General features: G+C 42.6%; 1 protein-coding gene across 7 annotated transcripts in view; it reads left to right on the forward strand.

The window, feature by feature from the left end:
• The window catches only part of CEP128 (centrosomal protein 128), an 864,240-nt gene that overhangs the window by 801,162 nt on the left and 37,212 nt on the right, over window positions 1–25,866 (forward strand). For all 7 annotated transcript variants that reach the window (XR_011283785.1, XR_011283784.1, XR_011283786.1 and 4 more), the window contains one exon: window positions 19,101–19,209. Coding sequence is in view for 4 of the 7 variants with exons in the window: in XM_069637862.1 (XP_069493963.1) it covers window positions 19,101–19,209 (109 nt within the window). In the remaining 3 variants the exon portion in view is untranslated. The remainder of the gene's footprint in view (window positions 1–19,100; window positions 19,210–25,866) is intronic.

Genomic DNA, 25,866 nt, shown 5'->3' on the forward strand with positions numbered 1-25,866 from the left:
TTCTCCAGTGTTCAGTAACAGTTCCTTCCGACCTTCACCCATCCACACCACAGGCTTTCCACGTCTGCCTTCCCGCTAGCTGACTGGCAGAAGGGCGCTATATAAGACCATTTAACTTACCTAACTGGGCTTGTGTTTGGAAGGTCACGCTTCTGGAGTACTATGGTGCTGACTGCACTTCTGGAGGAAACACACACTGCTGGCCCCCTGTATCATTGACAGGGCACTGTTGGTGTCTTCTGGAACTAACACAGATCTCTCACTGTTAGAGTAAGCTCCGCCTACTTGAACCCTCTGCCACTGTCCATGTACTGCTTGAGTCGTATGTACTGCTATTGTTCTTCTGGAGTCTGATTGCACTGGTAGGATACGCTTGTAGAAAGCTCAACTAATGGGGCACTCTAGCTATGGGTGGAGTGGGCTCAAAAAGCTACAGTCCTACCGGACATCCAGAATAAATTTAAGGTCCTATAGCCTTCACAGGGCAATACTGCATGAATCTTAAAACGGTGGTCGCCTGCATCCATGGTATGCTGTAGGAAAGTCACACTGCTACAGTTCTATAGCACTGAGGGCACTCCTCGGGGAGGTGCTGACAGCCTATAGCACTATCAGGGCTCTGGTGGGGTCCTATACCACTGACATTTTCTATTTTGCAGGAAACACACACTGCTTTATTTCTATACTGATGGGACTGCTGTTGGAAGCTTATCCATCTACTGTCTTAAATTGGTGACCTGGGACAACTAGAGTAAGATCAAACTACTAGGGCCCTTCCTCGTCAACAGCGCATTGCTAGAGTCCTACAGCACTGACAGTGGCCTTCTGGTCGAAGCACACTGTGCAAGAGTACAGGAGCCCTGGCATGCACCGCTGGTGAAAGCTCAAACTGTTGTGGTTATGTAGGTATGATGAGGAATTGCTCCAAAGTCTTGTACTAGAGTCATGAAGCATGTATATGCTCTGCTGGGGTCCTACAACGTTTGCAGAGCTCTGCTGGACTGGGGTACTTTATGCCAGACATGGCGCTTAGAGAAGAAGGTCACACAGGCCACAGCAGGGGATCTCTAGCACTAACAGTGTATTTCTGTAGGAATGCTCACACTGTTAGTGTCCTAAAAGACTGGCCATGTGCTTCTGACATAGTTTGTGCTATTGGGAGACTGCTGGAGGCCACTCCCCCATTAACCTTCACCCCCACCATCAAATGTTGTATCATTTATGGACATCTACGAGAGAGGACCATGGGTCACAATAGATGTTGCATGAGTGAGATCATATATTCAGCCTGTGATAAGCCTGATATAAAGCACTCTATACATTGTCAACGTTATCGTATATAGAACAAGACTGTAGTCTTTTAAACTATACATTAGTGATATTTTTGTGAAGTGCACACTTACAATACTCACTTCTTTGTGTTCCCATTCTCATCAGCGAAGGAAAATAAGGCACAGTGACGTAGAGTGATTTGCCCTGGTTTACCCAGGGTTGATATAATCTAGGTTTCATGGTACTCCAGTTTACAATTCTGCGAGTGGACTACAACTCCCTCCCCCCATCCCATCTTTTGTTTACATCAACATTCACTGCTATATTAGTACTTGGTAAAGCTAACTTGGAAAGCACCAAACCACATTGTAACTCAACCTGACAGTATATTAGAATTCATTATAGAAACATGTTAGGCAAAATAAATCTCAGTTCCACTAATAAGGAATATTTTTGTCCCTGCAGTAACTGTATGGTGTCCGACTTGGAGAGGGGTGAGGAGAAAGGATCTATGAAGACTTCCTGCATGGGTTTCATAAAATACCACTTTGCCAAACCTGTTTTCCGATCTTTCCACAAAAAGCAGGTAGAGACCCCTTGTGCTCTCCGCCCCGCAATTTTCCAAACCTAAATTTACCATTTATAGTGGTATAATAATCAGCGAAATAAAATGTGGCGAAATTGTAGTCAGGAAAACAAAGGTAAACAGAGGGCGTAGGAGAATGGTTATTTTACTTTATTAGTTTAAGTTTTGAACAAATAAAATGGAATCATTGTAAATCTCCACATTACTATAGCAAATGCAAGAAGGGAAACGCCCCATTACTGGTGAAAAGCTGTGCACTTAATCTCCACAGAACAATATCTACCTTCTAAATTTTCTACCAGGGGCATTCTACCTTTCCTCACCTAACCCCAGAAGCTGAAAGTCTCCAGAGACCTGGTTCTCTCAAGGCTGGACTACTGCAACAGCCTCTTCCTCAATCTGCCTCGGTCCTCCCTCCGCACCCTTCAACTAATCCAGAATAGGACTGCGAGATTTATCCTTGACCTCAAGCCCAGGGACCGTATCGCTCCAGCTCCAAAATCTCTCAACTGGCTCCCGGTGACCACAAGGATCAAATTCAAGACCCTCTGCATCATCCACAAGGCTGTTTGGGGCCTGGGACCTCTCTACATCCAGCTTCTGGCTCCAACTCACTGCAGGTCAAATGTTTCTCAAGCAGAAAGTGGTAGGTAGATCCCTTTCCTTGGCTGGTTCCTTCCTCTGGAATGGCCTCCTTGCCCCCCCCCCTCAGACTTAAGTTCCAGGAAGCTTCAAAAGACTTTCCTTTTCTCCTCTTCCTTCCCCCCTCCCATGCTAATGCTCCCTCTGCCACTGCGATTGGGTCTGGTCCCTTCAGAGTCATACAGGGGCCAGATCACCCCCTACCAATCACCCCAGCATCCTTTGCCAGCAGTTGCCTGTGGGCTCCCTTGCCTGGACTAGCCCTAAATTGGTCCTCCCTGTCCACTGTATTCATCCTCCCTCCCCCCTCTTCCCCCTGGCATTTGCCACCTTGGCCTCCCGGGACTTGCCCACCCCCCTCCCTTAGGCTCCCCACTCCTGCACTTCTCCCTCGTCCCCCTCCCCCTGCACTTACCATCTTGTCTTGCATTTGCACAGTAGGATTGTCACAAGGCCAATATAACAGTTTTTTTTCTTGTTCTACTTCTTTCCCGTGCCTCCCACCCACCAACTTGTCTTGTGGCGCCTGAAAACTATTGTGTATAGGCGCCATACAAATGTCCAATATATAAATCCATAATATATCCATTGCAAGAAGGGACCCACCCCAGTATTTGTGAAAATCTGTGCAATCAGTGTCAATCTCCAGAGTACTATAGCCAATGCAAGAAGGGAACCACCTGTGGCTGGTCAGGAGGTCACTGTCTCTGATCTCCCATTTTACGGTTATTCTTTATTAAAATAAAAGAGAACTCCTAATTGTACCTATAAAGTGGGTTTTCCCTTACTTACAGAAACTAACTAGGGTCCTCATCAGTGAGTCCAAAAGAAAGATCAGTCCACTGTCCAAACTAATCTAACCTGACCCTACCGCTACAAAGACAACTAACTAGGTCACAGGCGAATGACTCCTGTCTCATGTGAGGGGGGTTCTCACCAAGTTCAGTTCAATAAGGTATTCATAGGTAGTTCTTAGTAACTACTGAAATCAAGACTTATAGATTGGATATTGGATTCTTCAATTTATCAAATGTCTTGCACTCGCTGGTTAGCTCTTTCCTATCTTATGATCTTATTTGTTTTTATCCTCCTCTCTCCATGGGTTAATTCTCTTCCTTTCTTATTAACCCAATTTAAGACTTCCTTGTTACTCAATGTCCAATCCTTCTCTTGACTGGGAGTAATGAGATTGTTCCAACAATGGTTCTTCTTCTCTTTATTGGCTTTTGCCACTGTATCTTGCCTGGGACATGTTTGAGTGTTCCAATTATGTTTCTCACTTTCCTCTTGTATTTCAAGTGGTTTACCCTGACACTGACGAGTAGGAGCATTCCAGTACTGATTCCTGCTCTTCCTATGCAATTCCAAGATTTGGTCTCTACTGGGACGAGTATGGGCATTGCAGTAATAATTCCCACTCTTCCTATGCACTTCCAACACTTGGTCTCTACTGGGACGAGTATGAGTGTTCCAGTAATGATTCTCACTCTTGTTATGTACTTCCAACACTTGGTCTCTACTGGGGCGAGTAGGTATGTACAAATCATTATCTGCGGTCCCCCACCCGGGTCTCACGCCTTCCCTGTTACCTTTTTATCTCGGGGGTGGGGGGTAATATCGCAGGGACTTTGGTGAGGATGGGACCATCCTCCTTCAATGTCAGGATGGCTTCTCTGCTCTTTGCTTCTCCTTCGCTCGGCACGGTTAGCGGTGTCTTTCACTCTTAGAATACAGTGTCAGTACTTAGGCTTCTCTCGTCTTAGGGTTCCCTGAGTGCCACTCGCTAGGACTCTCAGCATCGGACGCCATGCATCCCAATTTCCCCGGCTCTCAGATTTATGCTGTGGGACTTCACTTGCATAGCTTCAAAGTCCTTCTTCCTGTTCTACTTGTCCTCTGTATTGATCCAGTGGTTTTCTTCGTCTCAGTACCACATAGGAATTGCCTTTCAGGTTGACTCAAAGGTTCTCTGTGACAATAACAAATGTCAATGTGTTCTTCATGGTTTCTTCTAGCAGATGTCGTTAAAGATGGACCACAGGTATATTGGTTAGGCAGTTCCTCGTCGGAACAGGAGTCCTCCTCACAGGGGGCGGGGGGAGTTTCTGCCGGTGAGGTCCCGCTTGTCTATACCCCTATGCAGGGTATCGCATAGCGGGCTCACCTCCCTAGTCTCACAGGGAAAGGCTCCCCCCTGGGGAGAAGTAACTGAATCCTGCAATTCGTCACACACACCAGTATTAGTGAAAATATGTGCACTTTCTGATTTATCATGAACAACTATTTGAGAATTTGCAAAACTTGGTGAAAAAGCCATACTTTGACATATTATTTAGAGATTGGATAGTGTGGTGATTGATTAGTGTGGTGTGCTCAGATATATGCAACAGCACATATAGCTTAACATGGAAGAAAATGATGGTAAAATAGCTCAGTGGGTTGATGACCTGCTGAGAATCTTTACATCACAGGTTTGAATCTTGATTTGGCCGACATGCTGTCATCCACTGAGTACTATAAAACAATTAGAGTTTTGCCCGCCACTAACATCTATTCATGAAATGTAGATTTACTAAAGCGGACCGACTGAGATCATTATCTTGGGCACTCCCTCAACCCTCAAATATAAAATACTCTACATTCAATGTTGATAGCAACCCCATTACGGTAGCTAGCGAGGATAAAGCTCTGGGTTTCTACCTGGACTCAACCCTCTCCTTCAAGAAACAGGTTAATTCAATGGCATCCGCCACAGCATCCACTTGTAAATTAATCAGAGCAGGTAAACTTTTCCTGTCCAACAACAGCTGCATTACCCTAGCAAGAGCTCTTGTTCTGTCGAAGCTGGATTACTGTAACTCTCTCTACTTCAGGGCCAACAAGGAAACTATCAAGAAAATCCAGCTTCTCCAGAACAATGCTCTTAGGGCTGCACTCGGTATCTCCAGGAGCGATCCTAGCTCTGAAACAAGAAGATTAAACAACTGCTTATTCACACAAGATAAAATCCAGTTGAAAGTGGCTTCTCTCACATACAAATGTCTAAACAAGAATCACTAGAAAAACCTCTTTTAGACCTTCCAGATTATCAAACACCAATTGCCTTTTGGTCCCAAGATTTAAACTCTCCAGAGTTGGGGGGACGCAATTTCCCAGTTAAGGCAGCCCAACTGTGGAACTCTCTACCCCCTCCCCTGCGAGAAGATCAATCTTACCCACAACTCCAGCAGAACCTCATAAGCTGGCTCAAAGACTCGGACCAGCAATCTGGCATATGACTCCATTCCACCTCCTGCTCTCCCTTGCACACCACAACGTGTTACCAGAATTGTATATAAGAACACAGGGAACTTTTTGAAAGAATCACTCTTAGACCTCCGCAACTTGAGCTCTGATCACCATTTAGGTGGTGTCGCAATGGTGCGTGCAGGAAGACCGGAGACACTGAGTTTCCCCCACTCCGATTGTAACAATAATCAAAAAAGCTGCACGCATCTGTTTACTGCGCCACAATAAGATTTAAGAGACTTGAACTTGTTCCCAAATTGAAAAAGTGATTTATTGATAGCCCTTTGTTTGATGACACATGTTTCGGCACAATCCCTGTGCCTTCCTCAGATCAGGGCAATGTCTATTTTGGTGAGTAAAAATAATGTCACAAAATTGTATAATTAAAGTTGAGCATAATGTCAGAACGTAACAATACAGCAAAAACCCCAAATTGGGGCCACACAAAAAATGTATTATAAAATCATATGTTTTACACAGTTAACATAAACACAAAAGACACAAATAGGACATCCATTGTATGATAAATTAGATCACATCCCGTAACATTACATGAAGGCCATATAACGTTCAAAGGCAGCAAATCAAATAAATTAAAACAGTTGTGTAAGTAGAAGACAATTGTGATTAAAACATACCATTTGGTCGTCGAGATTTCATTGGAAGAGGGTGGAAGTGGGGGTAAAGAATAATTGAAAATATAAAGAGGAGAAGAAGATAGGAGAAAAAAGAGAGAAAAGACACCCACATTAGACGATATATACTACGTTAAACTGCGGGGTTATGTTGAGTATATAATCGGAGAAACCCAAGTGGGTACAAAAAGCTTACCCATCAACTGATTTGTCAGCTACACATTAACGTGGTTATCAAATGAGTCCCATCAGACTCTGTACGTCTTCTAAAAAGTAGAGGTAAGACATAAAGGTCTGTTTTGTGCATAAATAAATCTGTGTGTACTATTACATTTCAGCCAATTGGTTTAGACAGATGTATTATAACCAATCCATGAGTACAGTTACATGCTGGTACAGGTTAGTTGTAGTGTCGCATTGTTTACCCCTAACCGCCTATGCGTTAGTTTACGCGGTGCTACGACACGATTATTGAGGGGTGTATTAAGTTACCTCAAGTGTATGCATGTTCTTTAAATTGTTGTGACCATGCTCTGTCTTAAGTGTTCATGTTGGCGCGTGTACAACAATAAGGGTACGAAAAGAGTAATGCGGTATCACCCATGTGGGGGAGGGGGGGAATCTATTGCCGTCTGCAGTGCGGACCCTTAGCTGATTGGTGTGCTGATAGGTGGGCTAGATAGCCCCCTAGGGCTTACCTGAAAATTTCAAGATTCACGCATCACGCGTCGGATTACCAAGATGGGAGTTGCCATACGGTTTCCTTTGTATATAGGATGTTACTATAGTAATACTAGTAGTCCTACCTCTATTTCCATCTTGTCAAAGCTGTCGGCCATGTTTAAGAGCAAAAAACATATTGTTGCCAATAGGTACGTACGTTGTAGCGAGAATACTTGGGTCCTGCAAGAGTGCGTTCCTATGATACATTAAGAGATCATTTATCTCGTTCCATGACTTTTCAGTGTCTCACTTATTATTCCTGCAACTAAGGTAGTCAAAATACACCTTATCCGGATCAGCTCCCAGAAGAGTGTTCACTCTTCCAGAGGCATTCTGGGAGATGTAGTCTTATCCGGCTCTGGAGTCAGGGCAGTCATGCAAATGCCATGCAAACTATTTCATAGCACTGAGTCTGGTGTTCCTCATAAATAATGTGAGTGTTGCTGGCTTTTAGGGAGGCATTTATGTTTCTACGTGAGACATAAGCGAAACAGTGGTTTTAGTGTGTCATAAAGATTTTATCTAGATCATGTTTAAAAACATATTATTTCCAGTTACCAATTTCCATTATTTACCGCTTACAATCATAAGCATAAACATTATTCCCAATTTACATCGTTACAACATTATTCTTAGTGCAAAAATGTTCCCTTGGTGATCTGTTCAATGCAAATTGCAGTCTGCAGAAGTCATAGAAAGTATGACATTTCATTGTCTGTGTTGAGGCCAGTTTCCACACATCTGAAGAAATTGATGAGTTTGGCCTCCTCCTGGCGTAACAGCAGTTCCTGGTTGCCTCCTCTGCACACCAGAGTCACTTTTTTTAAACCAATAAATTTGATATGTTGCTTATTGTCCATCTGGTGTGCGCGCTGCCAATGATCAGCGAGAGGCAGATGCTTCTCCTGGCTTCCGATCACTGCCAGGTGTTCTCTAATCCTGAAGCGAAGTTCACGAATCGTACTCCCTATGTAGATTTTCCTGCAAGTGCAGATGATTGCGTATATGACATGTTTACTTTTACAATTTATCTGTTCTCATATCCTGATTTGAAGTCCGTTGTCTGCTTTAAAGACATCTGTCGTCGGTGTAGCATGTTTGCACATCGTGCAGGTGCCACACTTTCTAAAACCTGGACTCAATTCTTGTAGCCAGGTCACAGTTGCCTCTTTCCTTTCTTCTGGTAGTAGTGACGGGCTGAGACTCTGTTTCAGGGTTTTTGCTCTTCTGTAGATCATTGACGGGTGATCATGTATAAGTGCCCCAATATGGGGTTCCAACTTAAGTAGATGCCAATATTTTCTAAGAGATTTCTTGATAATATGCTTGTCTGCACAGTATGTGGTAATAAATTGTACCTTGTCAGATGGAGTACGTTTAGTCCGTTGTGTCAAAGTCTGTATTCTCGCTATTTTTTGTGCTTTATTATGTGCAATTTCAATGCTCTTGGTCGAATAGCCCCTGGCTTGAAATCTTCTTGACAATATTTCACATTCTTCGTTGAAATGAAATAATTCTTTACAGTTTCTCCTTGCCAAAATGTATTCCCCCTTTGGGATATTCCTAATTACCGGTTCATGGTGGCAACTGGTGGCATATAGTGTAGAATTTACTTCTGTCTCTTTCCGGTATGTTCTGGTTTTAAGATGTTCTCCTGAAACATAGACATTCAGATGCAAGAAATTGATCTCTGTCTTACTGCAAATTCCTATGAATTCAATGCCTAGTTTGTTATTGTTGATTTGAAGTCTGAAGGTTTCCAGTTCTTGTGGTGTCCCGTTCCATACGAAGAAAACGTCATCGATGTATCGAGTCCATTTGACGATGTGTCTATTGTAAGTCTCTGTAGTATAAATTAGCAGGTCCTCAAACATGCCCATTACTAGATTTGCTAGTGCCGGTGCATATTTAACCCCCATGGCTACCCCCCTTTTCTGTTTGAAAAAGATGTTGTTAAAGGTGAAGATGCTATTATCTAGGGTGGCCATGAGCATTTCTTTTAGCATGCAAACGAACGGGAAATGTGATGCTGATTCCTCTTTAAAAATGTAGTCAACGGTGTCAAGGGCAAGATCATGTCCAATGAACGTATAGAGGGCCTTGACATCCCATGTGGTGAGATAGTATTTAGACTGCCAGTGAATCCTTTCGATAATATGTATTGCAGCAGTTGTATCTTTTAGGTAGGCTTTTACCAGTTTGACCTTGGGTCTTGATATGTTATCAATGTATTCTGATAGTGGTTCCGTGACCCAACCTATTCCACTCAGAATTGGTCTTCCTTCTGGGATGGTGGAGAAGGCCTTGTGCACCTTAGGAAGGAAGTAAATAGTTGGTAATATCGGTTTGGGAATGAACAGAAATCTTTTTTCCATATCTGTGATGAGGCCCTGTCGGTACCATCCGTCAATTGAATCCTTAAGGTCTTGGACAATCTTATTCTTCGGGTTACTTGTCAAAGCTTCATAACAGTTTGGAGTATCGAGATGATTTTGAGCCATCTTAATATAGTCCCTACGGTTCATAACAACTATATTTCCACCTTTGTTGGCTTCTTTAATGACCAGGTGTCGATTGGTTTTCAGTTTGTGGAGTGCGCTCTTCTCTTGTAGTGTAAGGTCCTCCCGTTCTGTCTGTCTGCGGTTGTTTCTCAGTTTGTCTTGAGTCTTGTACAGGTCTTTCGTGACTGATTTATAGAAAGCGTCTATCATATTGTCCGGAGGTAGTTGTGGTAAGAATTTAGATGTAGGTTTGAGTTCTTTACTGATTGGACCAATAGGTAAGATTGTTAGTTCTTGCATGGTCTGATGGATGGGGAAATTTTCTGGTTCCTGTAATGATCTCAAAAGGTGAATGTTGCCTAGTTCCTCTATCGTGACTTCACTTGTTCTCACTGGATCTGAAGTTGGTTTCACTTTTTCTACTTGAGTCGTGAAGAATTTCTTAAGTTTTAATTTTCTCACAAATTTAAACAAATCAATATGCACTTGCATGGGTTCCATATAGGCAGTTGGTGCGAATGATAATCCTTTGTTAAGGAGAGAGATTTCATCCTGTGTTAGTTCTGTGTCTGATAGGTTCATCACAAGAGTATTCATTGGCTCTTCTTGGCCGCTGCCCTGGTTCCTGCTCTCGTTAATCTTCAAGATTCTTCTAAGGCATCTGGGTTGCCTGTGTCTACCTGACCCCCTCCTTCCTCTTCTCCGAGTAAAGGTTGTTTCTTGTTTGGGAGGTTCGTTAACTGAAAACGGACTTGCTTTAGTGTTTGGGTCCTATTGCCTTTTTTATATCTCCTTATCTGGTTGAGGAAACCTTTCCCTGCTCTGTTGTCGACCTCTGATGCAAGTGGTTCTCCTTCCGATAATTCCTCTGCATCCGAACTTGCCGGTGATGTATTTGGTGTGCTTTCTTTAGATGAGGGTGTGGTCAGTTTTATATTTATCTTGAAATGTATACACTGTCTTCTTTATAGTCTCTCTCATCTCTGTAAAATTTCCGTAGTTTCCGTAGTTTGATATCATCTTGATATTCTTTTAGTACCTCATACATCTTCAAATAGTTTTTCTCCTTGGTTGCTTCCAATGCTTTTGCGTCCGTAATTCCTTTCTTAATTGTTTCTATTTGTTCAATGGCTCTCTTTTGTTCCCGTGTGGCATGTTCCACCAACATCTCCAACATTCGTGTGGAACACGATTCCAAATTCTTTTCCCAATCTTCCGCCAGGTCCTTGTCTTCATCTTTGTTGAAGTCTGGGAAGATCAGGATTCTTCAACCACGAGGAACTTGTTTCTTGCTTAGATAGTTCTTCAGTGAAATGGCTTCCCAGTATTTGTCAATCTCTTTCCGTGACACTCTTTCCAACTTAATAAATTTGTATCTCAAATCCTCCCGTTTTGGTGTACTCGTCCCAAATGAATGGGCATTGTTCCCTTTCGGTGTGAACAGGTTGCTAGCTTCCTCATCTCGATTTTCTAGATATTCCGCCATTATGTTTTTTCTTTTTTTCCCTTTTTTCTTTTTTCTCTCTGACATTTCCGTAGTCTGCGTGGTGAGTGATAACTGAAAGTATAAGAACACAGGGAACTTTTTGAAAGAATCACTCTTAGACCTCCGCGACTTGAGCTCTGATCACCATTTAGGTGGTGTCGCAATGGTGCGTGCAGGAAGACCGGAGACACTGAGTTCCCTCACTCCGATTGTAAAAGTAATCAAAAAAGCTGCACGCATCTGTTTACTGCGCCACAATAAGATTTAAAAGACTTGAACTTGTTCCCAAATTGAAAAAGTGATTTATTGATAGCCCTTTGTTTGATGACACGTGTTTCGGCACAATCCCTGTGCCTTCCTCAGATCAGGGCAATGTTTATTTTGGTGAGTAAAAATAATGTCACAAAATTGTATAATTAAAGATGAGCATAATGTCATAACGTAACAATACAGCAAAAACCCCAAATTGGGGCCACACAAAAAATGTATTATAAAATCATATGTTTTACACAGTTAACATAAACACAAAAGACACAAATAGGACATCCATTGTATGATAAATTAGATCACATCCCGTAACATTACATGAAGGCCATATAAAGTTCAAAGGCAGCAAATCAAATAAATTAAAACAGTTGTGTAAGTAGAAGACAATTGTGATTAAAACATACCATTCGGTCCTCGAGATTTCATTGGAAGAGGGTGGAAGTGGGGGTAAAGAATAATTGAAAATATAAAGAGGAGAAGAAGAGAGGGGAAAAAAGAGAGAAAAGACACCCAAATTAGACGATATATACTACGTTAACCTGTGGGGTTATGTTGAGTATATAATCGGAGAAACCCAAGTGGGTACAAAAAGCTTACCCATCAACTGATTTGTCAGCTACACATTAACGTGGTTATCAAATGAGTCCCATCAGACTCTGTACGTCTTCTAAAAAGTAGAGGTAAGACATAAAGGTCTGTTTTGTGCATAAATAAATCTGTGTGTACTATTACATTTCAGCCAATTGGTTTAGACAGATGTATTATAACCAATCTGTGAGTACGGTTACATGCTGGTACAGGTTAGTTGTAGTGTCGCATTGTTTACCCCTAACCGCCTATGCGTTAGTTTTCGCGGTGCTCCGACATGATTATTTAGGGGTGTATTAAGTTACCTCAAGTGTATGCATGTTCTTTAAATTGTTGTGACCATGCTCTGTCTTAAGTGTTCATGTTGGCGTGTGTACAACAATAAGGGTACGAAAAGAGTAATGCGGTATCACCCATGTGGGGGAGGGGGGAATCTATTGCCGTCTGCAGTGCGGACCCTTAGCTGATTGGTGTGCTGATAGGTGGGCTAGATAGCCCCCTAGAGCTTACCTGAAAATGTCAAGGTTCACGCATCACGCGTCGGATTACCAAGATGGGAGTCGCCATACGGTTTCCTTTGTAAATAGGATGTTACTATAGTAATACTAGTAGTCCTGCCTCTATTTCCATCTTGTCAAAGCTGTCGGCCATGTTTAAGAGCAAAAAACATTATTGTTGCCAATAGGTACGTACGTTGTAGCGAGAATACTTGGGTCCTGCAAGAGTCCGTTCCTATGATACATTAAGAGATCATTTATCTCGTTACATGACTTAATTTCAGTGTCTCACTTATTATTCCTGCAACTAAGGTAGTCAAAATACACCTTATCCGGATCAGCTCCCAGAAGAGTGTTCACTCTTCCAGAGGCATTCTGTAAGATGTAGTTTTATCCGGCTCTGGAGTCAGGGCAGTCATGCAAATGCCATGCAAACTATTTCATAGCACTGAGTCTGGTGTTCCTCATAAATAATGTGAGTGTTGCTGGCTTTTAGGGAGGCATTTATGTTTCTACGTGAGACGTAAGCGAAACAGTGGTTTTAGTGTGTCAAAAAGATTTTATCTAGATCATGTTTAAAAACATATTATTTCCAGTTACCAATTTCCATTATTTGACGCTTACAATCATAAGCATAAACATTATTCCCCATTTACATCGTTACAACATTATTCTTAGTGCAAAAATGTTCCCTTGGCGATCTGTTCAATGCAAATTGCAGTCTGCAGCTGTCATAGAAAGTATGACATTTCATGTCTGTGTTGAGGCCAGTTTCCACACATCTGAAGAAATTGATGAGTTTGGCCTCCTCCTGGCGTAACAGCAGTTCCTGGTTGCCTCCTCTGCACCCCAGAGTCACTTTTTTTAAACCAATAAATTTGATATGTTGCTTATTGTCCATCTGGTGTGCGCGCTGCCAATGATCAGCGAGAGGCAGATGCTTCTCCTGGCTTCCGATCACTGCCAGGTGTTCTCTAATCCTGAAGCGAAGTTCACGAATCGTACTCCCTATGTAGATTTTCCTGCAAGTGCAGATGATTGCGTATATGACATGTTTACTTTTACAATTTATCTGTTCTCGTATCCTGATTTGAAGTCCGTTGTCTGCTTTAAAGACATCTGTCGTCGGTGTAGCATGTTTGCACATCGTGCAGGTGCCACACTTTCTAAAACCTGGACTCAATTCTTGTAGCCAGGTCACAGTTGTCTCTTTCCTTTCTTCTGGTAGTAGTGACGGGCTGAGACTCTGTTTCAGGGTTTTTGCTCTTCTGTAGATCATTGACGAGTGATCATGTATAAGTGCCCCAATATGGGGTTCCAACTTAAGTAGATGCCAATATTTTCTAAGAGATTTCTTGATAATATGCTTGTCTGCACAGTATGTGGTAATAAATTGTACCTTGTCAGATGGAGTAGGTTTAGTCCGTTGTGTCAAAGTCTGTATTCTCGGTATTTTTTGTGCTTTATTATGTGCAATTTCAATGCTCTTTGTCGAATAGCCCCTGGCTTGAAATCTTCTTGACAATATTTCACATTCTTCGTTGAAATGAAATAATTCTTTACAGTTTCTCCTTGCCCTAATGTATTCCCCTTTTGGGATATTCCTAATTACCGGTTCATGCTGGCAACTGGTTGCATATAGTGTAGAATTTACTTCCGTCTCTTTCCGGTATGTTCTGGTTTTAAGATGTTCTCCTGAAACATAGACATTCAGATCCAAGAAATTGATCTCTGTCTTACTGCAAATTCCTATGAATTCAATGCCTAGTTTGTTATTGTTGATTAGAAGTCTGAAGGTTTCCAGTTCTTGTGGTGTCCCGTTCCATGCGAAGAAAACGTCATCGATGTATCGAGTCCATTTGACGACGTGTCTATTGTAAGTCTCTGTAGTATAAATTAGCAGGTCCTCAAACATGCCCATTACTAGATTTGCTAGTGCTGGTGCATATTTAACCCCCATGGCTACCCCCTTTTCTGTTTGGGTGTGTCGGAGCAACGCGAAAACTAACGCATAGGTGGTTAGGGGTAAACAATGCGACACTACAACTAACCTGTACCAGCATGTAACCGTACTCGCGGATTGGTTATAATACATCTGTCTAAACCAATTGGCTAAAATGTAATAGTACACACAGATTTATTTATGCACAAAACAGACCTTTTTCTGTCTTACCTCTACTTTTTAGAAGACGTACAGAGTCTGATGGGACTCATTTGATAACCACGTTAATGTGTAGCTGACAAATCAGTTGATGGGTACGCTTTTTGTACCCACTTGGGTTTCTCCGATTATATACTCAACATAACCCCGCAGTTTAACGTAGTATATATCATCTAATTTGGGTGTCTTTTTTCTCTTTTTTCCCCTATCTTCTTCTCCTCTTTATATTTTCAATAATTCTTTACCCCCACTTCCACCTTCTTCCAATGAAATCTCGACGACCGAATGGTATGTTTTAATCACAATTGTCTTCTACTTACACAACTGTTTTAATTTATTTGATTTGCTGCCTTTGAACTTTATATGGCCTTCATGTAATGTTACGGGATGTGATCTAATTTATCATACAATGGATGTCCTATTTGTGTCTTTTGTGTTTATGTTAACTGTGTAAAACATATGATTTTATAATACATTTTTTGTGTGGCCCCAATTTGGGGTTTTTGCTGCATTGTTACGTTATGACATTATGCTCATCTTTAATTATACAATTTTGTGACATTATTTTTACTCACCAAAATAGACATTGCCCTGATCAGAGGAAGGCACAGTATTGTGCCGAAACACGTGTCATCAAACAAAGGGCTATCAATAAATCACTTTTTCAATTTGGGAACAAGTTCAAGTCTTTTAAATCTTATTGTGGCACAGTAAACAGATGCGTGCAGCTTTTCAGAATTGTATATAGTATTTTATGTGTATCCCCACCATGCAACATCGTCTTATCTTGGATTGCATACCTTGTATTATGTAAATATACCTATGTAAATGTACTTTCTGTAACTAAGCAAGTTGTCTTATGCAATGCGCCCTGATACCCTTGGGTCTGGTGCGCAATGCAAGTAATAAAACTAAATCAAAGCCTATTTATAATTGAATGATCTCTGGAATCATCTTCTTACTTCCCAGAAACTGCCTTCTGCCAGTGGCAATCTTCAAAGCTCATGGGAGATCTATGTTAGACAGACGATTCATGTCGACTGGGTGATGAACTGCTGCTCGGGTATACTTTAGCCAGATACTTTGGGAATGTAATTAGAATGACATTTCAACTAGCAATGTTAGGCAGGGGTATATATGCCTCGCATTCTATGACAGTAAGTGCTCAGTGAAAATATTTTCCAGGCCAATGAAACTGGTCATGTTGACACACTTATGCCCACATTCATCCAGCAACACACTTTCATTTACATGAATGCGTCACTCTTTGCCCACTACAAAGCAGCAAAGTGGTCTTACATTTTCCCATTCTCTGTAGTACTATCACACCCCTTCTCTTCCAGATCCACCAAAGTGCCTCGAAGCCATGCACATATATGTCAGCAGATTTTTGTTGTCTCGTGTCAGATTTGACATCTTCTGTTACTCTAGGTTTTTTGGCTCATGTCCATGTTTTTATGGCTCATATAATGTGAACATTAAACTTCAGTATTGTAAATGCTGGACTGAAAGAAGTATATTTATTGGGTTATGTTATGTTGATTTATACTGTCCACTGCCACCACCAACAGGCACTCTACAGGCGCTCACGTGACTCTGCAAGAGAGGGAGCCTGGGGGTGTTCATGAGAATAGGATTAGAGGATGCGTTCAGAACCAGGAAGAACTGGCGTCAGTGTTGTTTTGCATGTGGGAGTTGGTACAGGAGGCCTTGTGCGTTGTCATTGTATGGGTAAGACTCAGTGCCTCGGGAGTGCGCTAGTGTTTGTGTCGTGCGATGATGGGTGGGTCTCTGTTGTGCGTACTGGTTAGTTGTGTCCATAAGGGGTCCAGAGTTGCGGTGGCAGTTGTTGGTGTATGACTATCTTTTGTATTGGTGTGTACTTGTGTTGTTGATGGTTTTCTGGACTATGTGGCGAGTGGTTCCCTCTAGGTCTGCTTCCCGAATCTCAGAGAGATGGTGGGGTGTGAGCATTAAATTGGTTATTGGTGTGTTTGTGTAGTGTGGCAAGCCCAAGGTCTAGTGTAGTGGCATTGGTTATGTTGGAGGAGCAGGAAGGAGAAATGGGTTAGTAAGTCGGTCGGTTTGGTGGAACATCTGGTCTGACTCTATGGTTGTTGCTTTATGGTTCCTACCCACGTTCTTGGTTGCGATTTGTCGGCCTGTCTAGCCTCCTCGCCAGGGCTGGGCTTACTTCCCTTGCGCATTGTGGTCGCAGGTTGGTGGTTGAAGCTAGTGTGTTACTTGTTGTTCGTTCAGGTTAGTTGTGTCGACCGGATGTCTGGTCGGTTCCCAAAGAGGTGTGCAGCTGGAGTTCTAAGTATAGTGGGGAGGGTGCTATGTTGGGCGGCCCATGGTTATAAGTGGACAGGTTACGGTTGCCCTGGTTGTGGGTGGGCCGGTTGTGGGGTACTACGATTTTAGTTGTTTAGCTGTCTGAATTTCCTTGGTGTATAATTGTTCCGGGAAGCTCTTACTCTTTACATGGGACGAGCCGAAAGATCAGCAGGGAGATTCCCAAATTCTGACAAGTCTTTGGGTCAGGGATCTGCAATCTTTGGCTCACCAGATGGTTTGGACTACAATTGCCACCAGTACTAGCTAGCATCGTCAATGTAGAGGGATCGTGGCAGTCATAGTCCAAACCAGAGGGATTGTGGCAGTCATCGTACAAACCAACTGGAGATGTACAGGTTGCAGGTGTTGTTTTTTTCTTTGCCTTGTTCTAACCCTACTTTATTTGTATGCCCTTATGGATGAAGATCTACACGCCCTGGAATGCAAAGAAAAAAAACATCTGGCCTTGATGGGCCGTTCACAAGTGACATGGGGCAGCTTGAGCCCACGGAGTGTTTGCACATCATGCTGCAGAGCACAACTTAGAAGGAAGGTGTTTGCAACAATGTCAGTATTGAAAAGGTCTAACTCTACCCCATGCCGGGAGTAAGTGTTTTCAGTTCTGGTACCTTTCATTTTGCAAGTGGCAGAATGCAAGCAAAGGGTTGGATGTGCTACTCTCAAGTGAGCTAGGGCAACTTGAAAAGTATGTTAACATGGTTGTATTATCCAGAAAACATCACCTGATTTTGTTATAAAATGTGCAGTGGAGGGAAAAAAAGAAAACATTTTACTTGTGGAAGGAGCAAACAGCTTTGTGCATTTTTAAAAAGTATTTAATTAACCTTTTTCTTGCACTAATCAATCAACTTCACTTTAAAAATCAGGCCAGTCATCACAATTTATCACCGAAACATGAGCACTTTTTATGAAGAATTTGAACTTTTAACATAAAATGGTCGCTGGAAATGAGCTCCCCAACCTCTAACTCCCTCAGGGTCAGTCGTTTGTCAAAGAAATGAGCTGGGGGTAGATCTGTCTTCGGCTGGGGCCTCTCTTTGGAACTGCCACCTTGAAACCTGAGGAGAACCATGTACAGTTCTGGAAGCTCCTCAAGACCTTCCTCTTCGCCTCTGCCTTTGCCCCTCTTCTCCCCTGCTGATCTTCTTTCTCCCTCGGCACTGTGCACCTGGCCACCCTCTGTCCTTCAGGCCCAGGTACCTGCTCACTCTGCCACCCTCCTGCACTGCCTCCAGGCCACCCCTCGCACTGGGGCCTGTATCTGTTCCCATACAGTCCCCAACCCACTCTTCTTCTGCACTTATCAGATACACCCTATCTAACTAACCTAGCACTTTGCCAATCACTGGCAGCACTACCACTGTTTATCACTTTTATTTATTTGACTTATTACTTATTTCGTTCTCTCCTATGCTCTGCATTTTCCAATTTCTCCCCCCTTCCATGCACTTACCCCTTTTTGACTTCCCCATGCACTTGCACGTTCTCAATGTCACTTGGCCTAGTAAGATCGTTGTATTTTTTTTTTGTTTCTCCCCTGATCCCCTCCTTTCGCCTGGTCGCGCTCTGAAACACCTGTGTACGAGCACGATATAAATAAAATATATCATATATCATATAGCATATAGCTTATCCCTCAGGCCCAGTTCCTGCTGGCTGCACAGCACTGCAGCAGGAGATCAAGAAAAGACTAAATGAAAAGATCACTGAATGCACATCTGGAAGCTTTGATGGGAGAACCTGCGGCATCACTGCTCGGGTTCCAACAGGGCCCTCCTCACCTGAGGCTCTCAAATAGTATAGTGAAGGATGCAGGGGCTTTGGGGTTGAAATGTTGGGATGTTGCAAAGGGCACCTTTCAAAATGTGAGGGGTTCAAAGGCCCCTTTGAACCTCCATTGGTGGTATGTTTGTGGGTGCAGGTCGTTTATTTTGGTCCTGGTTTTTGGTTGGACAAAGCCAGCTCAAGTGGTGCACAGAGGGCCAAAAAGCAATACTTGATCGATGTCTGACTGTGATTGGCATGTGCCTCAAAGATCAGCGTTTCCAGAATATTCGCCTGAAATCTTTTTTTTTATTTCACTTTTTCTTTCTAAGGCGGAAAAGAAGAATGCTGATGCCCAGAGTTCCCGCCTGAGTGCCCTCTCTTCCTCCCTTCGTGGCCCACAGAGTTTCCTGTCCAGCTCCCTGCTCACAGACTCCGGCTGTAAGTATTACAACAAAGCGATGGGCCTATTGCTGAGTGGCTTTGGTATAGCCGTCAAAACACCTCTTCAAGGCTGATGTTAACTTGGTTGCACCATGCTTTTCCCTGGATCCTTAGTAGGGGAGCGAACCCTTTGTAAAACCCCTCTCCATTATGAATATTCCTTCTCTTTCAGTCAGAACTTGTGTGCCAATGCTCTGTGAACCTCATGAATATTGCCACAGGAGGTCCAATCGCTACTTGCTCTGCTGTCGACCAATCAAATTCCGTCGAAATTGCATGCAGAGGCCCTGTTCCTTGCTTTAGGAGGAGATGCTCCGCCTTGTGGACGTTTTCCAACAAATCTACCCCCTCCCCACACTGTTTCTGGGGACTTATTTATGGTTAACCTTGCAGTAGTTGCCCCACCACATTTCTGCAGAATCCACTTAAACTTAGTGCCTAAAATTTCAAACCAGTAAAGTATATCGCAGGTAGACACTGGCAGAAAACAAGTTACCAGCAAATATCCAGCAGAAGGTTTTTTGTTTGTTTTTGCCACAGAAGCATGAACTGGGTCTTTACCAAACTTATGAAATAGCCACCACGAATCATGTGCCAGATGTATGAACGCCACATGTGACGCAAGTGCTGGAATCAGTTTTCATGTGGCAGTAAAAATAACTTGTGTGAAAGAAAATAATAATATAAGAATGATTACAATCCGCTTGCATGGTGCAAGCAATATATCTATATATGGTGCTGCTCAATATTCCAGTATGTTGCGAATATTATTATATTCCAGTTAGTATGCTTGGGTATACCAGTAAAATTAACATGCCAGGGTGATTCAAGTAATATATGGTGATCAATTTGTCAGGTGTTAGTAGATATTTGAATATATTTGGCCGAATGGTACATTGGACCGAATCTGGCCTGTATCATTTGACTGAATATATTAGAACAGATTGGCTAATACATACTGAACAAGTGGAACGGGGGCTGCAGGGGTGTACCCTGCTCCCTCGATATGGGAGGCGGGGGATGAAAAAGAAAAAGGGACCCTCCGGCCTTGGATCCGACCCAAGTTAGAGGGACGGATCTGAAGCCGCAGTGTTGAAGTGGATCATGTGGCGATTAAGTAGGGGTGGGGGGGTGGTGTTTGATCATATGAAAAGTGACCGCATGCAGGCTGTTTTTTTTCTGGTAAGTTTGCTGCGGCCACTTTTCATACATTAAAACACCCCCAAACCTGTTGTCGGCTATATTGAGATATTATTTAATATGCCTTATTCATGCTTCACCCATTCTGTTCTCTCTCTCGCGGCTCTGTCGGCTTGACCCCACTGCTTTGCTTGCACACAATTCTCCAATTGCCTGTGTATCCAAAATCTGGAACTTAGTTACTTTTGCGCCAATATGTCAATGGAAGGCAAGCTCACTATGGCTGGCCTAAGACCAGGGGCCTCATTACGAGTACGGCGGTAGGGGCTTAACGGCACCGGTAAGGATGCCGGTGCCGTTAACCCCCTACCGCCGCATTCCGAGGTCCCTTAGCGGGACCCTCTAAGGGACCAGGGAGCTAATAACGGGCCCTCTATTTGCGAGCCCGTTATTAGCTCCTTCCCCATTCCCATTGAGAGCTATGGGGAATGGTTTTCAGAATGGTTACTTACCGGGTTGTAAGTGATTTCAATCCAGTACTACAACTAAGTCAATGCCTAGTATGGGATGCCCAATGGAAACCCTTATTTATATATTTTTATGTCAAAAGTTCTTTTAATTCTGGATGATGTGCCCTTATTTAACGCCCCTCTCTTTGAATCCCCCCCGGTCTCACTGAACCAAGATATAGGTTTGTTTTGCAAATTAAAAGATTTGAAGAATTGAACAATCTATATATCACACTTTTATAAATATGAATAATATCTGAATCACACTTATGAATATGAACAATGATCAGCAATGGGTAATATTACAGTATCAACAATCTCTTTAATCAATTAGGAGTAGGAATAGGAAGAATAATGTAGCAGAGAATACTTTGTATGGTTCAAGGAAATGCAATGATAGGAAAGAATGCAAAACAGAAATAAAACTTGATATGACTTCAATCAAAAGACAATCTGATCCCTCTTTCCCTCTGTTACTACTCACCCCCCCCCTAATATGTAATATAGAAATATGGAATGAGGGCACACAGGTATCGGGAATAACAATCAACAATTGCAGTTTCAATCCCGATTCCCCCCAGCAAGCTTAGAGAGAACAGTAATGATTTTAAACAAGTCAATTGCTTTTCAATGTGGTAGAATTGAATGGGAAAAATGATAAAAATGATTTTAATTCGCTAAATTAGGATTCAGCACTAGCGAGAGTTGCTTTGGATTGGGTCAGGGAAACACTAGCAATGATTGTTGAATGGTTAGCAGATGGAAAACGAAAATTCAGAAGTTGAAAACAAGAAATAGCTGTTTTCACAGGTGGTGAAATTGAGCCAAGTGCAAATTCGTGGCAACTTGTCCGCGTGCGGGAAACGCAATTATGGAAAAACTATGCGGAATTGGAATGTCGTTTTGGGTTTGTTTGAAAGCGGAGGATGTTAGCTTCAAATTGACATTTAAACAAGGAGTCAAGATTTCAAATGAAATTGCACTTTGAATTACAAACAGGTTGGCTTACACTAGCAATTCTCATGGGATTAGATGATGAGAAAGGATTCAGAATGGACAAAAGAGATTCTACAATGCAGTCTGGATATGTTGGAATGGGTTGGATGGATTACTTTAAACTAAGAGATGACTATGGACAGTTCTACACTAAATACTCACAACTCTGGTTTAAAATGGAATGGGCCCGTCAAAGATCTGGTCAAGGGTTTGGACTTCACTCTCCACCGGACAGGATCAGGGCACCGGGACTCTGCTCTCAGGAAGGCACTCTGGTCTGCACGGCCTCTTGGACTGGATCTGACGGGTTCTGGGTTACAGCTCTGCTGGACTGGTCTGGATCTCGGGTTTTAGCATGGGTTCTTGGCCAGAAACAAAACAGCTCAGCCAGGCTGTTGAATGGTTTAGTAAGGCCCTGTGGAGGTTTGGGGTTAGAATCAGGTTGCAAAAGATTCTAAAGGCCTGCTGAAAAGGGTTCAGCTTTTTGGATTAGGCCTCTGCTTCAGGGTTCTAGAGTCTGGTTCTAGAGTCTGAATCTGGAGTTGAGTTCTGGAGTCTGGTCTTCCTGCAGGGTGCTTCGCCAGTGGATCAGTTGATGAGTGAAAGTGTGTATCTCTCTGTCCTCAGCAGTCCCTATTTATCAATTTTCCAAAGTGGGTGGGGAGGCTGATTGTCCATGCCCAACCCTCTAAGGATCTGATGGGTCAGAGACTTCCCTGTCTCCTGATTTGAGAAAGGAACAGTGTGTCATGAGGTGTCCTCATGTTTCAGAGTGATGCTGCCATTTACAATCCAGGGAAGAACCTCCCCTTTGCTTTTACCCAGAAAATCTATTTTTCCCAAAAAACATATTTTCAATATGCACAACTTGTTAATAATACATATACACATCACAGATTGCCTGAGGTACGTGTCTGTCAAAATCTTATCTTCCTATGGGTTTTGGTTCATAAATGACAATTTTTCGCACTTTTGGTTGGTTACACATTTTCGGATCTGTACCATTTTTATACATACATGCACATACCCTCTGGGCATATTCCTGTAATTTTTCATGTTCCTAGCATAATAACAATAGCTACAGTATTAAAAATGTCATAGTTCAGTCTCTGAATGTTGCACAGATTCCAGATTAGTTTTAAACTGTGAGTGATTTTTTTCATTTTAATAATCTCTAAGTTTCAAAATGTTGTCCGTTCTGTACCATATTTTATAAGTCTTTTCCTTAAACATATATTTAGTCCAATTTCAATCCACATTTTCAGTCTGGCCCGCCTCAAAAGGTTGGCTGAGTCAGAGAGTCACATGGCTTGTCTTCCTGCCAGGGCAGTTGATGTCAGTCACACCCAAATTAGCAGTTCCATTCAGTTCAAGGACTCCATTGTCTCTTTCCCAGAACAGCAGAGGAAGTCTCCTCCCCTTCTCATTAGTATCCCAATGCGATATCCTCTCCTTTTGGTGGGAAGGAACAGGGTGGGGTGTTCTCAGGGGAAGGAAGCCTCTTTGAAGTTTTAGCTGATTCAGGTTATCTTATAGTCCATTTTAACATTGTCCCTTGTGCAAAATTACAGTTACAAATTTAAAATCAGCAAACATATCCAATTCCCGTCTTTTTCAACATGAAAATCAATGTGTGGCACCCTATATTGCATTTGATGGAAGTCCCTTCCTTGGCATATTTAGCTTTTGAGACACAGTTTCTCCTGTCAGATTTAGAAATCGCCAGCGTCTGACAGAGGCGAGTAGCGGTACTGCACCCATTTTTGACAGACTTCTTTCCAGCAACCATCTTCAAAATTGGACTTTGTTCAGATAACATATACTTCTGCTGACATTATATTTATGGGGATTCTTGAAGTAGAATGATGTTCACCACCCAACAGGAGGTTGGATCTTTTGGGTGGTTTGTGGGCCATGATTTTTGAAAATTTGACAACCAAGAGAAAAACGGATTTTCACACAGCTCTGTGTTCTTTTGCAATCAGCCTTGCTCTGTGAGCAGCCAAGTCATGGGTTTTGGCAGTGGTCTCCTGTGTTACCACTGATATAGGCAAAAGTGGATGGTGGCCTACTTTTCAGATTTTTACTGCACACTTTTGGATGATTTTTAACGGGCAGAATGCTTTCCAGTGGCCATTCTGATGTTCCTGATGCAAGCAATGCACAGTAATGTTGCAGGGCCTGGACTAGTGGGTTGAAACATCCCACAGGGTCCTCCAAAGTTGGAATGACCCGGTAAGTCCCGATTCTGACTACCCAGACTCGGACACGGGTTTGGAGGCAGCCATGGTGCTAAAAGCACATTTTCTAAAGCACCATGGCTGCCTCCAACCTCGTAATGAGGCCCCATGTGTTAACTTTTTTTAGATATGTGATTAAACTTTGAAATGTGAAGTGGGCTCTTTGGTGTTTTGGCTCTTAGCAATATTTCCCCCTACATCTCTTTTAACTGATTTCCCAGGTAAGTGATGATATTTTAATTAATTGGTCCTCCTAAAGTGCTCGCCCCTCATTTAATTGAGCCTTTCAGTCAGTTGCTGCTACCTAATTTAATTGAGTTTCCGGCTAAAGTGTGAAGGTTTCATTTAATAGGGGTCCCCCAAGTAAAATTGGCAAAATCCCATCTGGTGAGGGGTTCGAGGTCAGTGAAGCATCTGAACTGCTGCAACTACTTGTAGAACTACTTGTAGCTGCCTGATTAAAACCTTGCTTTTTCATTAGAAGTGTATATAATCCTGTATGAAGTCCCGAATGCTGAGGCCAGCCAAGCAATTGCATAGTCGCTCTTTTCCACAAACACCACCTAATCCTTAACATGATATTCTATGCACAGAAATACCCCTTTCCGCAAAAGACACCTGGAACACCCAAGACCAACCTGCATATTAACATCATCACCAACAATGAGGAATTTGGGGTGTCATTTTTTTAATGAGATCTGGGTGGGTATTGTGGCACAATTCACTGGCTGCCCTGTAAGACCCACCGCCTGCATGGCCATAAATTTGTGCCTATAGCCTCACACTGCACTCGCTGAACATGCTTGACAAGCCTAGGACTGCATCCAAAATCGGGCTCATAATGAGTATTGCACTAATGATAAAAAAGTGGTATTTCAAATAGCACTTGTTTTTAACACCCCACCTAATTATGATTTGGGATCACATTGGATATTTACTGCATGGGAAACATATTTCCGATATTTACTCCATGCCGTACTTAGTATGCAACTCCTCCCATAAATATTCCAACTCTTATTTGGAAAATAGGCATTTAAAATGCCACTTTTTCACTGTTACCGCCATACACATAAGGCTGTGGCACACTATTCATTTAGTTTCTCCATTCTGCGACATTGGTGGTGGTAGGGTGGAAGAAAAACCTCCAGTACTTGGCTGGAGGTTCTTCCTCCAGAAAAATGCAGGCATTATTGACTGCTGGTTTACCACTGGCGGTATTTCCTTCGACCCCCAATGGAGTGCAGCGGGACTTAATAATAGGTAACAACAGTTAGGGTGACCAGACGTCCCGGTTTTTCCGGGACTGTCCCAGTATTTGGAGCTCTGTCCCCCTTTCTCAAGGTTATGTTCCCATTGGAAACTGCAGTGGTGCTGGTTTTTTTTATAGTAAGTCTTCATAGCTGGCAGGCAGGAATGCACAATCTCGCACGGAAGAAATTATGCATTTTACAACTTGAAGATAGTTGTAGTTTGTGATAAATTAATTATAATATGGGCTTCTTTCAACAGTAACACGTAAACCCCCTTCTCCTCAAAATGCTACTGAAGTGTAGTGCCTAGACAGCCACTTTCAAGAGTTAGTCTTACTTTTATGTTAGTTGTCCTGTTACGGTTTTTCACTTTTTAAATCTGGTCACCCTGACAAGTGTTATCCTGCCTCTTCAAATATATGGCAATTTCCCTACAAGACTATTTGGAGGCGTGGGGGAGAGTAAAAACACGTTTGGCGTAATACTTCAAACTCGTAATGTGGTCTATTGTGTTTTTCC

The sequence above is a fragment of the Ambystoma mexicanum genome, chromosome 14 (assembly GCF_040938575.1).
Source record: "Ambystoma mexicanum isolate Mex_15411 chromosome 14, UKY_AmexF1_1, whole genome shotgun sequence".
NCBI lineage: Eukaryota > Metazoa > Chordata > Amphibia > Caudata > Ambystomatidae > Ambystoma > Ambystoma mexicanum.